Source organism: Alosa pseudoharengus, unplaced genomic scaffold, assembly GCF_046254945.1.
Source record: "Alosa pseudoharengus isolate Yale_2024_CS ecotype anadromous, Long Island Sound unplaced genomic scaffold, YU_APseudo_1.1 YU_APseudo_1.1_scf_20, whole genome shotgun sequence".
Classification (NCBI taxonomy): domain Eukaryota; kingdom Metazoa; phylum Chordata; class Actinopteri; order Clupeiformes; family Clupeidae; genus Alosa; species Alosa pseudoharengus.
This window is the reverse complement of record NW_027468664.1, coordinates 21,410,657-21,428,513: the sequence shown is the minus strand read 5'-3', so window position 1 is coordinate 21,428,513 and position 17,857 is coordinate 21,410,657. Positions and strand designations below refer to the sequence as shown.

The 17,857-nt window shown below is 41.7% G+C and overlaps 2 protein-coding genes across 2 annotated transcripts in view; both read left to right on the top strand.

Annotated features, from left to right (window-relative positions):
* Positions 1-6,803, top strand: part of appa (amyloid beta (A4) precursor protein a) — a 28,469-nt gene extending 21,666 nt beyond the window's left edge. Inside the window, exons 11-17 of the mRNA XM_076296853.1 lie at positions 774-902; positions 1,508-1,607; positions 2,871-3,083; positions 3,211-3,264; positions 3,679-3,767; positions 4,381-4,527; positions 4,741-6,803. Coding sequence (XP_076152968.1) covers positions 774-902; positions 1,508-1,607; positions 2,871-3,083; positions 3,211-3,264; positions 3,679-3,767; positions 4,381-4,527; positions 4,741-4,842 — 834 coding nt within the window. The 3' untranslated portion in view covers positions 4,843-6,803. The remainder of the gene's footprint in view (positions 1-773; positions 903-1,507; positions 1,608-2,870; positions 3,084-3,210; positions 3,265-3,678; positions 3,768-4,380; positions 4,528-4,740) is intronic.
* Positions 6,804-13,365: 6,562 nt separating this feature from the next.
* On the top strand, positions 13,366-15,045 carry tiprl (TIP41, TOR signaling pathway regulator-like (S. cerevisiae)). Its single transcript, XM_076297389.1, has one exon. The coding sequence runs from the start codon at positions 13,515-13,517 to the stop codon at positions 14,295-14,297; it is 783 nt and encodes a 260-aa protein (XP_076153504.1). The 5' UTR covers positions 13,366-13,514; the 3' UTR covers positions 14,298-15,045.
* Positions 15,046-17,857: the final 2,812 nt, after the last annotated feature.

Below are 17,857 nucleotides of genomic sequence, written 5' to 3'. Positions count from 1 at the left end.
CCTACTGCCTCCACAGAATACACACACACACTCGTTCAGTACTGATAAACAAGGCCATTCACTGTCCCTTGTGGCGACTAACACCATGGGGTGGAGTGCTGTTACAGGCGCCTAGACAAACACCATCTGTAATTGCATTAAATCACTGACAGTGCACACGCGCACACACACACACACCCATACAGCCCTGTGTGTGTGTGTGTGTGTGTGTGTAAACACAGCTGCCTACTGCTGATAAAGAGCGTCAATGGTTTGTTTTCTGTTCTCGGACAGACGCGTTGTGTTCTCCCTCTCGTTTCCCCCTGTCCTCATCAAACACGAGCACATTCACACACACACACACACACACACACGTGCGTAAACAGCACTCTTCCTCTACCATCGGCCCATTAACGTCCGCACCACACCACTCTCGGACTGTCACCACCACCGCATCACGCACCAGTGCGTCCCAGTGCCCTAGCTCTGGGAAAGCGAGGAGGATGAGGACTGCTACGGCACAAAGACAGACTAGATCTGTGATTTGCCGTTTCAATTCAGAATGAGACACAGATTGTCTTTGTTGGCATGGCGTGCAATGTTCACATACACTGCTGCCAAGGTAGGGAGTGTTTGTTTTTGTCTGATTTGTATGTAGCCTATATAATAATTATTTTGCCTCTCTCTTTCTCTCTCGCTCTCTCTTTACCTTCCTCTTTCTTTGTTTTTCTTTTATCTCGTTCCGTGTGTGTGTGTGTGTGTGTGTGTGTGTGTGTGTGTGTGTGTTTCTGTAGCCACGTCATGTTTTCAGTCTGCTGAAGAAGTATGTGCGCGCCGAGCAGAAGGATCGCCAGCACACGCTCAAACACTTTGAACACGTCCGCATGGTGGATCCAAAGAAGGCCGCTCAGATCCGCCCCCAGGTACACACACACGCAAACACGCACGCACGCACACACACACATATACACACACACACTTGCTGAACAGAAAAAGGAAAAAAAAAACGGAAAAGGAAACCTGAAAAACAACGGAATAGCCAATAAAGAAGTTCTCTGGAACATAAACACATTCAAATATTCTTTCATTACTGATTAATTTTATTCAATGCTTCTGCATCTTTAGAGTTAATAGAGGACAAATAGTTAATAAAAGGCCAATAAACCAAATAGCATGTCCCCAGCTTTAACCATTAACTTGTACACGTGTAGCTTAATAACTAGAGTGTAGGCAGCAAAGCTTAATGCCAGTGTAGCTTACAGGGAAGCTACACCAGGCGCGTAACTGCAGCGTTTGTGACGTCTAAAATCCATTTTAGAAGAATGGTCTATTTTTTTCGAACGTACACGCCGCTATCACGTCTGGTGTAGCTACTTCCATTGATTACAGTGGAAGCTAATTGTTGCAGCAGACGGAACGCGAACGCAACGCTTCAGTTACGCGCCTGGTGTAGCTTCCCACTAAGATAGTGTGCCCGGCAGTACTTTTGACCGCCCCCTCTTCTGACCTTTTGACCTTCTGACCCTAGGTGCTGACCCATCTGCGTGTGATTGAAGAGCGCATGAACCAGTCCCTGGGCCTGCTCTACAAAGTACCTGGCGTTGCTGACGAAATCAAGGACCAAGTTGGTGAGTGGCTCACATGTGTACACTCACACACCCGGACACACGCTCACCCACACTTATCTTAAGATTAAGTCGTCTCATATATTTTGTGATTTTGACCTCATGATGAATTGTCGGTTACAAGCCAAAACTTTGCCACAAAGCCTCCACACCCTGTCAGTGTGATTAGAACCTGAATGTACTGTCCTGCTTATGGTGTGTCAGCCAACCGTGCTCATGTGGTGACTCACACGTTGGAGTTCCATTGAGCCAGTTGCTAGTTGCCTGAAGGGGGCTGGTTTGGGGTTGGGCTCTCAAGCGGAGAAGTCACACCAAGGCCCACTTTTCAGAATTGTCTTGCCATTGTTGTTTGGAGCCACACAAAAATACACAAACACACACATACCAATACAAAAACATAGGCATGATACACACACATTACATTACATTACATTTGGCTGACGCATTTTTAACTAAAGCCACACCACACACACACACTCCCACCTACATTCCCTCCTGCCATGCTGATTTGTGCTCTATGCGTCATGCTAGGGCTTGTAGGGTGTGTGTGTGTGTGTGTGTGTGTGAGAGTGAGTGAGTGAGTGCGAGTGCGTCACAGTGCCATCTGTGTAACTGCCCTACAGTCTGCATCTCCCACCTCTCTGCCAGCCCTTAGCCAGGACCAAAAAATAAGTGCCCCCAAACGTTTTCCGGGTCGCCAGTGAGATGACATCACCCCTTTCTTTAGCTCCTCTTCTGTCCCCCCCCCTCTCTTTCTTCATCCTCGAGGGAGAAACGCTCTGTCTGTTTCAGTTCTCAGTCCTCTCGTTCCCTTGGGTCCATGTTGCCCTCTCGTTTAGACTGTTGTGCTGCCAGAGTGCTGGGAGGTTATGCTACGCACAGAGGGGACGCACTGTAACCAGAGGAACCGCAGACTGTCTTATCTGCTTTCTTGTAGTTTAGGCTTTCATTAGGTCTGAAGTCTTTATGTGCTGTGGATATAAATAAGCTCATTTCTGTGACTTTCAAGTTTATTTTTATTTAACTGTTTTATTTAACTGTTTTATTTACAGTTTAATGTTTCATTTTTGGTGTTGACTGTTCACGACATAATTGAAGCTCTTTTGTGTGTGTGTGTGTGTGTATGTGTGTGTGTGTCTGTCTCATCCCAAGGGGACATGAAAATGAGTGGGAAATGGGACAGAGTAGGTCCTCTTACCTTAGTAGGAAAACAGGGGGTTTGATTACTTCTTTCTTTCTCTTTTTTTCCCTTTCTTTCTCTCTCAGAGCTTCTCCAGAGGGAGCAGCAGGAGATGTCTGTGCAGCTGTCTTCGCTGCAGACGGACGTGCGTGTCAGTTACGGCAACGACGCCCTGATGCCCGACCTGCCCGAGAGTACGGCACCCCAGGAGACACTGCCCCCGGTGGAGGGAGGACTGCTGGACGGCCTGGGCTTCATCCACCCCGAGAGCTTCAACCAGGCCAACACGCTGAACGAGGGTACACACACACACACACACACACACACAAGCATAAATACAGGACTAAGTACAATAAACCCATGCAAGCATGAGTATTGTTCATTGTCTATATTCCTCAACTCGACTGATCTGTGTGTACTTTTCAGTTGAACCTGTCGACGTCCGTCCCATGCCAGACAGAGGACTTCCCACACGACCAGGTATGTGTTTTGTGTGTGTGTGTGTGTTCATTTTTGATCATTTGACTAGCAAATCAGGCGTAGTTCATTGGAGTTCATAATTGATGAGAGTGGTAGGGTCTTATGTAAATACTACCACTTATGTAAATACTACCAAGAGCATTTAAACGAGAATGTCCACAATAAATGCTTATTAGATTTGATCAGTCAAGTAAGACATCAGTAAGACATTGCCAGTGTCTGTCTTCTCTGTCTTTCACTCTACTTGCTTAGCCTAGCAAACTCTACTAGTTTAGCCTTTGGCATTTCTGATCCTCATTGGATATTAATTAAAATTCTTTTTAGATTTACATTAATTAATTTGGCAGACACTTTTATCCATGGCGTCTTACAGCAATGGAATAACCTCTCTCTCTTTCTCTCTCTCTCTCTCAGGCACAGGGCTGAAGCTGGGAGAGATTCCTGAGCTTAAGATGGAGGCTGAGGAGAGGCACAGTGCTGGATACGTCCACCACCAGAAACTGGTAAACAAATAAACGTCAACATCCATCACCTTTCACACCAAACAGCTTACTGATTTCAAGATCACTAAAATGTGTCTATAATGGCTGAAAACACAAACAAAGGAAATAAATGATGATAATAATAAAAAATATACATATTGTAGCAAGTAATACTACACTCGCGTTAGTAATTTACTATAGCGTTAGTAATTTACTAATGCTAGAGTGTAGTGTTACGTGTTAATGACAATATGGTGGGAGTTAGTAAATTATGTAGGTTATCCTCGATATCATGGTGCCAGCATGCTGCTGATTGGTAAACCTTCAAGGAGAGAAACAGCTGCTCACCCTCAGACATCTTTGGTGACTAGATGAGCGAGCGAGAGGAGGGAGGGAGAGGGAGACCGTGCTGTGCGTTGTCCTTGTTACTCTTTGACAAGGTCGCGTTGGCATGGCAACACAGGTCCAAGGAGATTGCAATGGTTCTGCTTTCCAGCGTTCTCATTATACCCCCAGCTCTCTCTTTCTTTCTTTCTTTTTTCTCTCTCTCTCTCTCTCTCTCTCTCTCTCTTTCTCCTTCTCCCCTCTATATCTCTATTTCTTTCTCTTACTTTTTTATTCTTTTCCTCCTCAGGTGTTCTTTGCTGAGGATGTTGGTCCTAACAAAGGTGCCATCATTGGTCTGATGGTGGGAGGGGTTGTCATAGCGACCATCATAGTCATCACCCTTGTGATGCTGAGGAAGAAGCAGTACACCTCCATCCATCATGGAGTCATTGAGGTGTGTGTGTGTGTGTGTGAGAGAACACTGTAATGAGTTAACATGTGATATTACTTATTTAGTTTAATGTTTTGTTTGAAGAAGTAAACACTAGTCGCCTCTGATTGTCTTATTGTGTGATATGTTTGTCACATAAATTAAAGGGGCATGACTTTGTGTGCCTGTGACTGGCCAACTTTCTTGACTTGGTGGTATTCATTTCATCATTTCCAGGTGGACGCTGCAGTCACTCCAGAGGAACGCCACCTGACCAAGATGCAACAGAACGGCTATGAGAACCCCACCTACAAGTTCTTTGAGCAGATGCAGAACTAAGGGGCTCTTGCAACCCTCTACAACCCCCATATCTCCAGTCCACCCACCCCCCCTCCTTCCCTCAAACCTTCTCCCCGTCCCTCCTTCCAACCCCCCCCCCCCCCCCCTCTAGTTCTGGACAGTGTAGGAAGGACCCATTCCCTTATTCAACGCAGCCTGCAGCATTTACCACTAACATAAGCATGATCCTTCATGATTGGTCAGTGACCATGTACGTCAAAATACCAGACCTGCCAGCTTTATTTGGATTGGGAAGAGCGGTTTTGGCCCTCTAGTCTCCCCCTCCCATTGGCTGGCCACATAGCTCAGCAGCCCCCCCCCCCCCCCCCCTTTTTGAGGCAGAGCGTGGAATGCAAATCTCCAATAGGTGTTCTAGAATCAGAACTGCTGGTGTTCCCCGTGCTGGTCTTCTATCAGACTTGGGGCAGATAGAACTGATCCTGGGTCTGTGGGTGGAGTGCACTGATGTTACCATCGGGGGTGAACACTCTCCCATCTCTACCAGCAGCCAGATCACACCTGAGGGTTGGTTACAGTGAGGCCAGCTCTCCTCTCTCATTCCCTCTCTGATACTCTCTCCATCCTTCTCTCTTTCTTTCTAACTCTCTCTCTCACTCAATCTCTCTCTCTCTCTTCCTCGTACTTTGACGACAGCAGTGCTGTGTTGCTAAGGTGAACTATAACCCTGAGACGTGGTGGATGATTGTATTGGATGTAATAATGTTGCGCTCACAAATGAGAGCTTTGCTTTAGGGTTATCCAGCAGTTTGGTTTCTTTTTCAGAAAAATAAGAAGAAAAAAAACTAAAAATGGTGGGGAAAAAAATGAAATGAAAAATACGTCAATTGTGGTTCTTTTTTTTATTACGTGTAATGTATTGACGTCATCAGGACAACTAGCTGTACTTATTTAGTGCATGGTGGAATAATAAAAAAAACAGACAAAACAAGATTTGAAACAGAAATAAAAAAATATATCTGCTGTTCGGAAAGGGTCCTTTCTCACGTAGAAACCGTGTCATTTTAGCAGAGTTGTATATCTTCTAGTATATTCTTGTGAACATGTGACTGAATGGAGATGGAGACATGAAAACAGAAATTAGAATTGGCTTTCTGCTTTGATATCATGTAAACATATATTTTTTTTAGGTCAGTGCTCATGCTGATTTTGATTTTGATTTTTTTTTTTTTGTCTTTTCTTTCCTTTTTCTTTTTTACTTCACTGTATTCCTCTTTCTTAACAGGGGAGGCTAGTTGAATCGGTTTGTGTACATTTGCGTATTTGTTTAAGTTTAATGTGTTTGCATCCTATGCATTTATTCAGAGATTAATTTAGTGGCTTTCTGAAGCGGCTGTATTTAATTGATTCCTACTCATTTCATGTGGTCACGTGTGTGTTTTTTAATGGTTACACAGGGCCCAAGGTTTGGGGTGGGGAGGGTTCCGGGTTGTTTGTTTGTTTGTATGTATGTATGTATGTTTATGCCTGGATGAATGGTTTGTGGGTGGGTGTGGGTGGGTGTGTGTGTGTGTGTGTGTGTCCGCTTGTGTGTGTGTGCGCGTGTGTGCGTGCATGTATGTTCTTTCCAGTCAGGTTAGCGTTTCTCATCCAATTCCATGTCAGTTGGTAGAATACTTCTTCTGTCCCTCCACTGATTCATCACTATTCCACAAAAGCACAGAAAGAAGCTCCCCTCTCTATCTCTTGCTGTCTCTTGGCTGCTGTAACACAATATCTTAACAGAAAAAAAAAAAACAGGTGCAGCGATGCACTTGGTGCATGTCTTAGAGGAGGACCGACTCTGCAGGATAGAGGGAAGGGAAAGAGGGGGAGAGGCAGGCGAGAGAGCCTGGCGCTCGTCAACAGCGACACCTCTCCTTCCTCTGCATGTCTTGCACTCCTTCCTCTGTTTTGCTGTCTTGCATTCACCCCCCACAGTCTCTTCTATTTCAAGCCACCCCCCCCCCCAAACTCCCCCCGCCCATCTAGCTTCCCTTCACCAACTGCAGAATGTGCTGTTGCTTACGTCTTAACTGCTGCTGCAGACACGCAGCCAAAACAAACAGACAAAAAAAGCAAACAAAACAAAAAAAAACAGACCACAATGAAAGTCATACTCTGGTGTGTAGACACAACAAATGAATGTGTTTTTATAGGGGTTTTTTTCTCTCCTCGGAGATGCCGTTCAACTTTGCATTCTTCAGCCAAGCTTCCCCACCCCCATCCCACTCAAACCTATAGGAGCCTTGCCCATCCAAATCTCTTGGACACCCACGCCACCCCCTAGAAAACTACACTCCTTAGTCACCTTGTTCTGTTGAGAGAACGCCACTCCCCGTCGAGGACATTAGCAGGAAGCCATCCTGGTGTAGGTTGGTAGGTAGGGCCCTGTGATATCTCTGCAGACTCTCGGAGGCCAAATTGAATGGGAGTGATAACTGCTCTTAATGGTGTCAGGGGGAACTGGGGATGGTGGAGACTGTCCTCTCTCTCTCTCTCTCACTCTCCTCCATTCGGGTTGTTCTGTAGCTAGACACTGGAGAGATGCTGCAGGTTGGCAGTAGAGTGTGTGAGCGAGTGTGTGTGTGTGTCTGTGTGGTTGGTTTGCTGTGTTCCTGAAAGAGGCCTCCTGTGCAGCGGGTTGATGTGGAAGGCAGCGGATTTAAAAAAAGCAGGTGTTTCTCTCTTCTTTATTTCTTTCTCTCTGTGACTCTCTCTGTGTATGTGTAAGAAACAATACATTTGCTTTGACTGGGGGAAAAAAGCTTTCTACACTGTATTCCATAAATAAAGTTTTGAATGTACATACAGAAATTCCCTCCCATGGTGTGTGAGAATTCATTTCTATGTTATAACTCTGCTCATCATGTACAAATATTGGGAGGCATAATAAAGGTTTTTGGGCTGCACCAGTAATGTATAAAATTGGATCCCTTGTGCCCCCTATTGTAGAAGAAGGGAAGGACATGGTGCAGTAAGATAAATCACCAGACACACCCAAGCTATACTTGCAGCAAGATAATGGCCTAGATCATCGTGTACTGTAATCTAACAATCCACTGCTGCACAAGGAGTATTAATCAAACCTTTCTTGTTTCACATTACTTTGTTATGTAAGGAAATTTAATTCACATTGTACAATTACAACTGTTTAACTACAAATTACAGTATGGAACGACAGACAAATAAAGAGTTTTACAGATAATGTAAAGTGCATTAAAACAGTAGAATAGTTTGAAAGAAAGTGGTACATGATATATAAACAGACCTGGGGTCAATAACATGATTTAATATAAAATTAAGGGTTTTGTTTTGTGGAGGTATCCACATAGGACTGAAGGAAGTCAAAGGCACTGCTGGGGTCTTCAGAGGTAGAAGCTGTCTTGGTTGACTGAGGCCATTCTGGGGTCCAGCTCTGGTGCCAAGTCCCCTTGTTCCTCAGGAATCTGTGATTAGAAAACCAAAAAAAGAGGTCCAATGGCAGGACTAAACCATGCTAAAACGTTACTAAAACATTATTAAAAAACGTTGCTAAAACGTTACTAAATGGGTCAAGAGTTGGATGCAGGGTATAGTGATATAGCTCTATATGTTATAACACTGTAATACAAGAATAATAATACTTAAATCATGAAAGAGTAATTAAATCATTTTGTGTAGACACAGATCAGCAAAAGGGATTCAAATGGACAACAAAATTTTGGCAAAGAATGCCTCCCGAATGTTCAGGCCACAATTGAAACCAATATGACATGCTCGAGTGCAACCTAACTGAAGCCTACTTTTGGTCAGCAAATTCCTCCAGCTGTCTCTAACTGTGGACAAGAAACACAAACCGTAGCGTGAAAACTCATAAGTCAACTTGCCAGATGTACTTCATACATGTTTATACCCTCAATGTAGGTCACTTCAAAGACAGTGTGTTCAACGTCAGCACGCAAAAATTGTGCATTTAAATATCAAACATACAAAGAGAATACACTCACCTCTTTTGTGGGAGGGTTTCTGGTTATGAGGGTAGAGAGGCAGGGACACAAACTGTGTTCCCCTCAGCTGAGCCACCCAGTCCATGAAGTCCATAAGCCTGCATGCGGAGAAGACAATGAGATCCAGAATCCATCTTCACATGGATTATGTTATACAACCACATGTTCTGAGGTTTAATATTAAAAATCTCTATCAAATATGGGCATTATATAAACACCGACCAATATGAGTGCAGAGGAACTATATGACCTAAGTGATGAAGAAAACACCATGGCGAGAATGAAAAAGAAGACCTCTGCCTTCATGTCCATCAGTTCACATTATAGAGATGAGGCCTTAATCTGTGACTATGTAATGATTAGCATATTAATTAAAACACATAAAACACAATTAAAACCATATTGTGTGTTATGGTTTCACATGGTTGACCAAAATTCATACCAATCTTTTGTGGGCTGTTGCTTCAAGTGATGCAATCTGAAAATATAAACCAGTGAATTTATGAACAACAGAAAAATATACAACCTATATGGGTCTAACCAATCTGTTTGCATTTAAACCCTCAGCACTCCCAGCTCTTGGCTGGACTATGAGTGGATCAGAATCTTAAGATATATAGTGAGGGAACTTACCCAGAGTTTGCTTGACTCTTTTTTTATCTTCCAGCTTTCTCCAGTTTTTGGATCTTGTGGTCAAGGGCTGTCAGTTTGTCCTCTGCAATCGGAAACTTCATTCCAACTTTCAGGAGTTTGGACTCCCTTTGACGCCTCTCAGCCTCTAACTGTATTGTAGCATAATAATACAAGAAATACACCATTACTCTTTCACTTTTTTACAAGGTTTGGTTCAATAACAGCACTGATATTTTAAAGCCACGCTACAGTCTGCTGAGAGCTGAAAGATTGCAACATGTAACTATTAAAACTTATAAATTGAACCTGGACCTTCTCTGAAACATTCTTTTTCTGGCAGAGCTCCATTTCTGACTGCACCTACAATGGATATCAAAAGTCTGAATAGTGCAAATATACTATGCATGTTATATTTGCTATTATGTCCATTGCTTTTCTTCAAAATGTATATTTATCAAAACCCTTTCAACCTGGGCCTTTAGGTTGCCATGCTGGTAGGACTCGATATCTGTCTGCAGTTTGTGAACTCTCTTTCTAGCTAAGATCTAAAGCATGAAATAAAAGCAAATAAAACCGTTGCATGACAAATATTAACATTTTTACACAGTATCATGTCAAATTTATTTAGTTGCATTTCACAACAAAAGCCGATGTATTGGCATATATGTCTGTGCTTCTATCTATCTATTTAGACCATTAACACTGAAAATTAACTAAATTAGATAGTATGCAACCTTTGGTCACTTTTTTCTCTGCCTCTTTTTTGTGTCTATTTGTTTTTGTTTTGTTTTGCTTACTTTTAAACCATTGTTGTGTGTTTGCCTTGTTAAAACATAAAACATGAATCAATAAAAAATAACTAAAACAAAATTAACCATAGAGGTCCAAAGAGGCTTGAGCATCCCTGTCTGAAGCAGACAGGGTGATGATAAGGAAAAGGAGAGGGATATAATAAGTCAAACAAGTGTAAAAAGAGTGTCACTATAATTCTGATCAAACAAACCATTGAGAAGACAGCAGTATGAATGATCTCATGAATGAAGTTGGGACCTTTCCTTGGACTTTAGATGCCTGCCAATCACAGCAGATGGGCAATGATTGAGTCCGTCATATGTAAACAAATGTGAAACAACAAAATGACGAAATAAACATACCATTTCGTTCAGTCCAGTACTGTTTTGTTTTCCTTCTAATAAGTCCCCTTCAAGAAGTTAGATTTTTTTCTTTCATGTAGATGTTTTCTCTCTGCAATATAATAAAGCCTGGAATGCATTTTTTTACAGTGTATTCAGGGAACAGGCAGCTGGTGGATGGTGAGGTGATGTTTGCTGAAAATGGCCAAAATAAATGAATATATTTAAAAAACACTCCTCGCCTTAAGTTCCTCATTTTCCTTCTCTGGGCAGCGCTGAGACTTCATACAGTCATGAAGATGGTCTTGGAGTGTTTTGTTCTGTTTTGTTTTGATCAAATTTGGTTATGAGATGGGGTAAATTAATAATAGAATGACTGTCTATGTAACAGCTCCATGTAAACTATGTAACCACATATGACACTCAATGTGACTAGTTTGTTTTGAGTAACATTAGAGACACATCAAATTTGAGTGATACTTATTGCTGCACTATGTCCTTTAGATAAAAAAAAATATCAGCTAAATGACTAAATGTAGGCTAAATGTAAATATAAACTCCCTTTATTTCAATGAATTGGCATCTGAGATGACAAAGGCTGCAACCATCCTCAGCAGACATACCATATTCTCCCAAGTTCTGATAAACTATACCTCAAGCTCAGCTCTGCTATCTTTGTCTCATATCTCTCCTCAAAGAGCTGAATCACTCTATCATCCAGTTTTATCTGGGGAGCAGACGATGGGGTTTTAAGATACAATCATTAAGTAAACTAAACTAACAATATAAAATAAACTATTCAAATGAGAGTATAGACAGATATAAAACATACCATGACGTTCTTTCTGTATTCCCTGTGGAAAAAAGAAGACACATACTAGCTTGAAACACAATGTGGTAACATTAATTAGGCCTACTGAATTACATAATAATAATAATAATAATAATAATAATAATAATAATAATAATAATAATATCATATAATACAAAAATGTATGTCTACTGGTTCAACATGGCTTATGTAGTGGATCAAAACCCTACACAAAACTTACCATCATTGCTATTTTCAACAGGAATACCAGAGGCACCATGACTGCTTTAAAACACAGCTGTAAAAACAGAAAGGTCAATATGAAAGCCAGGCAGACAGAGGGACTTGGTTTATTTGCCACTACTGTTTTTTTTTTTTTTTTTTAACTCTGACAGATCACAACGTGACTAGGCCCTACAGTAGCCTAACGTTAACAGGGCAACAATATATTTTTTGGCTTTTGTATTCAATATCAATAATTAAATTAAATTAAATTAAATTGTGGTCAGCCGTGGTTAGCGCTTCGGACTTGTAACCGGAGGGTTGCCGCCGGTTCGAACCCCGACCAGTAGGCACAGCTGAAGTGCCCTTGAGCAAGGCACCTACCTAACCCCTCACTGCTCCCCGAGCGCCGCTGTTGTTGCAGGCAGCTCACTGCGCCGGGATTAGCACCTCACTGTGTGTTTCACTAATTCACGGATTGGGATAAATGCACAGATGTTAGGCGATGTATAGATCTAAGTATCCTGACACTGAATCAACTTAGCTACCCCAACAACAATGACCAGTAGCCAATGCTAGTCCAATGAGCATGATCGTTTGAGACAGAAAAAGATAACTTATAGCTACTCTGAGGGAAAGTCATATGCCAAAATACAATGGTTCCCATGATGATCTCATCGGTGTTAGATGAAATTCCCTCCAAGTGTGAAGTAGACCTACAGCAGGTGGCGCAAAAGTTCACCGTCTGAAAAAATGCAAGCAGTTGACCGTCTCGATTTGTGTCAGCCTACATTAACATTGCATTAGGTAATCACATAAAAATAGGCTTTTTAGGAACATCAATTGTAGGGTAAATAAAATAATAAATAAAAGACGTATGTTCACACACATACACACGTGTTCATTATTGATCGTTGATATTGCATTGACATTATTGTTATTATTGCCATTATTATTGTCTAACTTTTAAAAACTGTTTAAGCTAGGCTACTGTTCATGTTTAACTATTGTATTGTTTTATTTTTCAATTCGCTTAAGTGCCTGCTAAAATCCATAACCATATAACATAGCCTAACCATAGCCTAAATAACCGCCGACTAAAAAAAGACGAAGGATATAATAATAATAATAATAATAATAATAATAATAATAATAATGTATTAATTGAAAGGGTGAGAGGTGTTCCTCAGGACCAGGATGGCTGGAGCTTGTCCATCATCATCCTCTCTCCCCTATAAGGTGTCCGAGAGCACCCTAGCACAGATCCACCACATAAAAGGTGGGTTGATGCCAGGTAGGCATCATAATCATCATATTCATCATCACCTGAATGGAACTAGGCTTCCACTTATCCCTTGGCTAGCTTCAGTTTATAGTGCTGAAATGTGAAATGTTTTTTTTTTCTTTCACTAGCCTATCGTTTCTTTCCATAGCCTAATTTCCCTACTCTTTCATTGATTTCCCCGATTTTTATTTTTGCTTATTGGTAGCGTAGTAGGTAGCAGGACATTTGGACGCTAAAAAAAAAAAAAAAAAAATTAAATCCAGTCCAACCTCGTGAATAACCTAGCCTACTGTGAAAAAGCCTACCTCAGGCACCTAAAAGCTGTTTGCCAACCGCCAAAGAAAAAAAGAAGTCTAGTCCTACTCCAGCTCGGTTGGGGACAGTAAAGGGAAGAACTGACAGCTAGTAAGAAGAAGGAAGGAAAACACAGGAAATAGTGTGACGTATTTCCTGTACGAGTGCATGGCGGAGTCTGAGTGGATGCAAAGAAGCTGAAAGTGATCAAAATAACTAGTTAATGAAAAAACTTGGAAGGTGATGCCACATTAATACGTCGTGTTAGCACCAAACTGAGATTTCGTTAAGTCTGGGTTGTTTATTTTATGTCGGATATGGCCATGGCTCAAGGATTTAGAAGCAGCAAGCAAGATTTCGCTTTCGGACCGTGGAAGATCACTGCAGCGAAAACACACATAATGAAATCAAAAGACATTGAACGTTTAGCTGAGGAGATGCATATGCCTGCTCTTCCAGAGATGCTATTCGGGGATAATGTGTTACGCATTCAGCATTCGGACGGGTTTGGCATAGAGTTCAACGCAATCGATGCCCTCAAGCGCGTAAATAATCTGCAGGACTCCGTGAAAGTTGCCTGTGCTCAGGAGTGGCAGGAAAGCAGAGCGGATTCCGAACACTCCAAGGAAGTGGTGAAACGCTATGACTGGACATACACCACCGATTATAGAGGTACGCTGTTAGGAGAAGATATGAGGATAACGCCAACAACCGAGCGCATAGACTTGGAGAGGCTGAAGGCGCGGGAACAGATCGTTTTCTTCGAGGACGTGCTGCTGTTCGAGGACGAGCTACACGACCACGGTGTGTCAATGATCAGCGCAAAGATACGAGTGATGCCTACAAGCTTTTTCCTGTTGCTACGGTTCTTCTTGCGCGTTGACGGTGTGCTCATTCGCATTCATGACACCAGACTTTATCACGAAGCCGGGAAGAACTTCATGTTAAGGGAGTTTAGTGCTCGAGAGAGCAAAATCTCAGAACTGAAGCATGTTCCACCAGCCCTGTACACAGACCCCAACGAGGTTGCCCAGTATCTGCCTCTACGCTTGACCGAGTGTGAGAAACTGGACTTTCCGTTGAAAGAATGAGTCTGATTGACTGCTATGTAAACCAGTTCTGAGGGGAGTGATTTGTAATGTGCAGTGTCTTCAGATGTATTGAACAGACGGGCATGGGCCTACAACACAGCACTCTAAACTTGTGACACTTATTCCTCTTCATTTGAATTTAAATGTCGGTGCGTTTGAATAATAAATTGACCATGTTGTATGTAACACTTTCTTTGCTGGCCTGCTATGATGGTAAACTATGTAACCTAGGAATACACTTGTTTCCGAACCCAAGTGGGGTTCTGTCCTTTTAATGGCATTTGGTTAATTGCATATTTGCACAGAATATCCAGTGCATGAAAACAACTAACAAAGACATGCTAGAGCATGCAGAAATATTTGGTTTTTACTGTACTTCAGGACTGAGTTTAAATGTGATTGTTTTATTAGGGATTTTTGTAAATATGACTTCTGGAGGAAATCTCTCCTTTCAGATTCTACTGCCCAATAGCTCTGATTTTGAATAATTAAGACACCATACTCTGATTAAAAAAGGCTTTATTATGCAACACAGTTATACTTGAGAGATGTTTGTGGTCGTTTTTGCACAAGGTACAAAGCTCTCAAAAACATCATCACAAGGCAGACAAGGGCTGTGGTGGTCTTAGCTTCCCTGTGTGGTGCGTAATGATACAGTAATGTACTGATTTGTGATTGTCATTGCAGAATCATATGAAGGAACAGGCAAGACAATTGGTCAGAAATAAAGGCAGTATAATTAACAACACCATATTGCATTTTTACAGCGTTCTAGGCCCCCAAAAGCGCTTTACAGTGACAGGAAGGAGCCTCACTACAGCTAAATCAATAACAATGTTTAGCACCCACCTGCACTCTTTATAATTAGGGAGTTCAAAACAAGACAAAAACAAAACCTCTCATACTTTTCGATTAAGCATACACTTACAATGAGAGTAAACAAGACAATCAAGGGGCAGTTAACAATCAGGAAACCTGCACTATGGTCTATGGCAATGCAGTGTAACAACTCATGCAGACAGTACAATAAAAAGTATGTGAGTAGACAAAGCAGATACAATACAATTAGTAAACAAATATAATTAAATAAGTAAAACAGATGCACTGTTATGCACAGTTTAGTACATGTAAAATGTTGTACCTTACATTCTCAGTCTTGGTGTGTGTGTTACTGGGAGCTGTGAAGGAAAAAAGGACCTGTGGTGTCTCATTCCAGATGAAGCAGTCTGTCAATGAAGGAACTGTCCACTGCTGTGAGCGTTCTGCATGGGGTGAGTGGTATTCATCAGGGATAGTCTAGTCATCATTCTTCCACTACTTTCTCTGGGTCGAGGCAGTATCTCGGGACAGAACTGGCTTTCTTAACCAGCTTTGCATCTCTTCCTGTCAGCAGTTGAGATACTGCTGCAGCAGACCATTCCATAGATGACTAATGCCACCACATAGATCAAAAAAGTAATCAGGATTGCCCCCTGCACTTCATAAGACACGAGTTTGCTATGTCCTTTCATGTAAAGAGCATTTTACATTTTCAGTCCAGTCCTGTTTATCCCATGCCCATGGACTTTACATAGACTGCTATTTGGAGGCTACCCCCTGCCTAATAATCTGCCCCAGAATGCTATTCGGGACCAAAAAAACAAGACTGCAGGTCTGGAAAGTTGCCAAGCTTCACGTACCATCACAGGGAAAGCTTGCACAGATGAGGGGATAGAAGCCACTGCAGGTGATGCTCACTGGCCAAGTGGCCCACCGTCCATTCTAGCTGGTAAGCATACAGAACCCATACAGCATTGGACAGGATCTGCTGGTAAGGTAAGGGGCTAAAGTCAAGTCAATCAAGTCAAGTCAAGTTTATTTATATAGCGTATTTCATACATAGAGGCCATTTAATGTGCTTTACATAAACAAAACTAAACAATAATAACAAATAAAAGCATAGAAGGGCAATATAGTCAAACAATAGTTCAAAAGGTAAAGATCATAATAAAAAGAAAACATAAAACACAAGGTAAAATCATTTAAAAATAAAGAATAATTAGTAAGCAAAAACAAAGGCTAAAGTAGTAAAAAAAGTAATAAAAGTAATAAGACAAGGCAGAATAATTATGAAGGCAGATTCAGAATTTGTAACTTGGCGCAGTTAGCAGAAAGCATCTGAGAACAGTTTGGTCTTAAAGGAACCATATGTAAGATTGTGGCCAAAACCGGTATTGCAATCACTTTCAAATTAATGAAGAGCGGTGTATCCCCTCCCCCTCCCCCCTGACTCAAGGTTGCCAACCCAGGATGCCGAAACACTACTGACTTTGTGATTAGCAGTTGGAGGGTGGTGCATCAGGCCAAAACACGACATGACATGACATGACAAAACACAACATCAACATCAGTTGAGGGCTGCAACTTCACTTTTTAAATGACAATATCCTGACGGGACTACTGTTGTCAGTGATATAAGTATTTGAAATGAACATGGTTTCTTAATGTCTAGTGACATATCAGGGCTATTTTATGATGAATTGAAATACATTTCTTACATACGGTTCCTTTACGTCTAGATTTAAAACTGGCTACAGTTGGGGCCTAAATTCTTTGACTTACTGGAAGCCAGTGCAGGGACTTAAGAATTGGAGTAATGTGGTCAGTTTTTTAGTTTGTGTTAGAATCCTAGCTGCTGCATTTTGTATCACCTGAAGCTGTTTAATAGTTTTTTAGGAAGGCCTGTGAACAGTCCATTGCAGTAATCAACCCTGCTGGAGATAAATGCATGAATGAGTTTTTCTAAGCCTTCTGAGTTTGGCAATATTTTTGAGGTGGAAAAAAAACTGATTTAATTATCGCTGTTGAAATGTAGATCACTGTCAAGTCAAGTCAAGTCAAGTCAAGTCGGCTTTTATTGTCAATTTCTTTACATGCACTGGTCATACAAAGAATTGAAATTTCGTTTCTTACTTTCCCATGCAGACATAGACATACTTTAAATACAGACATAGACATACTTTAGACATAGCCATAGACAATAAAAAACAAAAATATACAGACATACCACATACAGACATTAAAGTGTGAGACTGAAATATAGAACATATATTAGAATATAGAAATATAGAATATATAAAAAAAAATAGAGGTAGTTATGTTGTACATTTACATAGCAGCATTGTGGCAGAGTGGCAGAGTGATAAATAACATTGATAGCATTTACATGAAGTTTAAACTTGTGCTTGTGTGTACTGTATATTTACATTGATATGCAGTCATTTCAAGTATATCCGGCTTGATATGAAGCAGCAACATGTTAGGCTGCGCAGTCACAGTGCAGTTCCACAGGGCGGTCCTGGGGAGGTGTTGGGGGGGGGGGGGGGGTTAGGGTAGACAGGATCCTAGGTTCCTAGGTTCCTGGCTGGCTGGTGGGTGGGGGGGCTGTCAGTGATGGGAGAGTGGGTAGAGTGTTCAGCATCCTGATTGCTTGGTGGATAAAGCTACTTGCAAGTCTGGTGGTGTGGGAGCGGAGGCTCCTGTACCTCTTTCCAGAGGGCAGAAGGCTGAACAGTTCGTGT

Coding starts and splice junctions, on each gene's coding strand:
- tiprl (XM_076297389.1), top strand. CDS start 13,515: ATGTCGGATATGGCCATGGCTCAAGGATTTAGAAGCAGCAAGCAAGAT.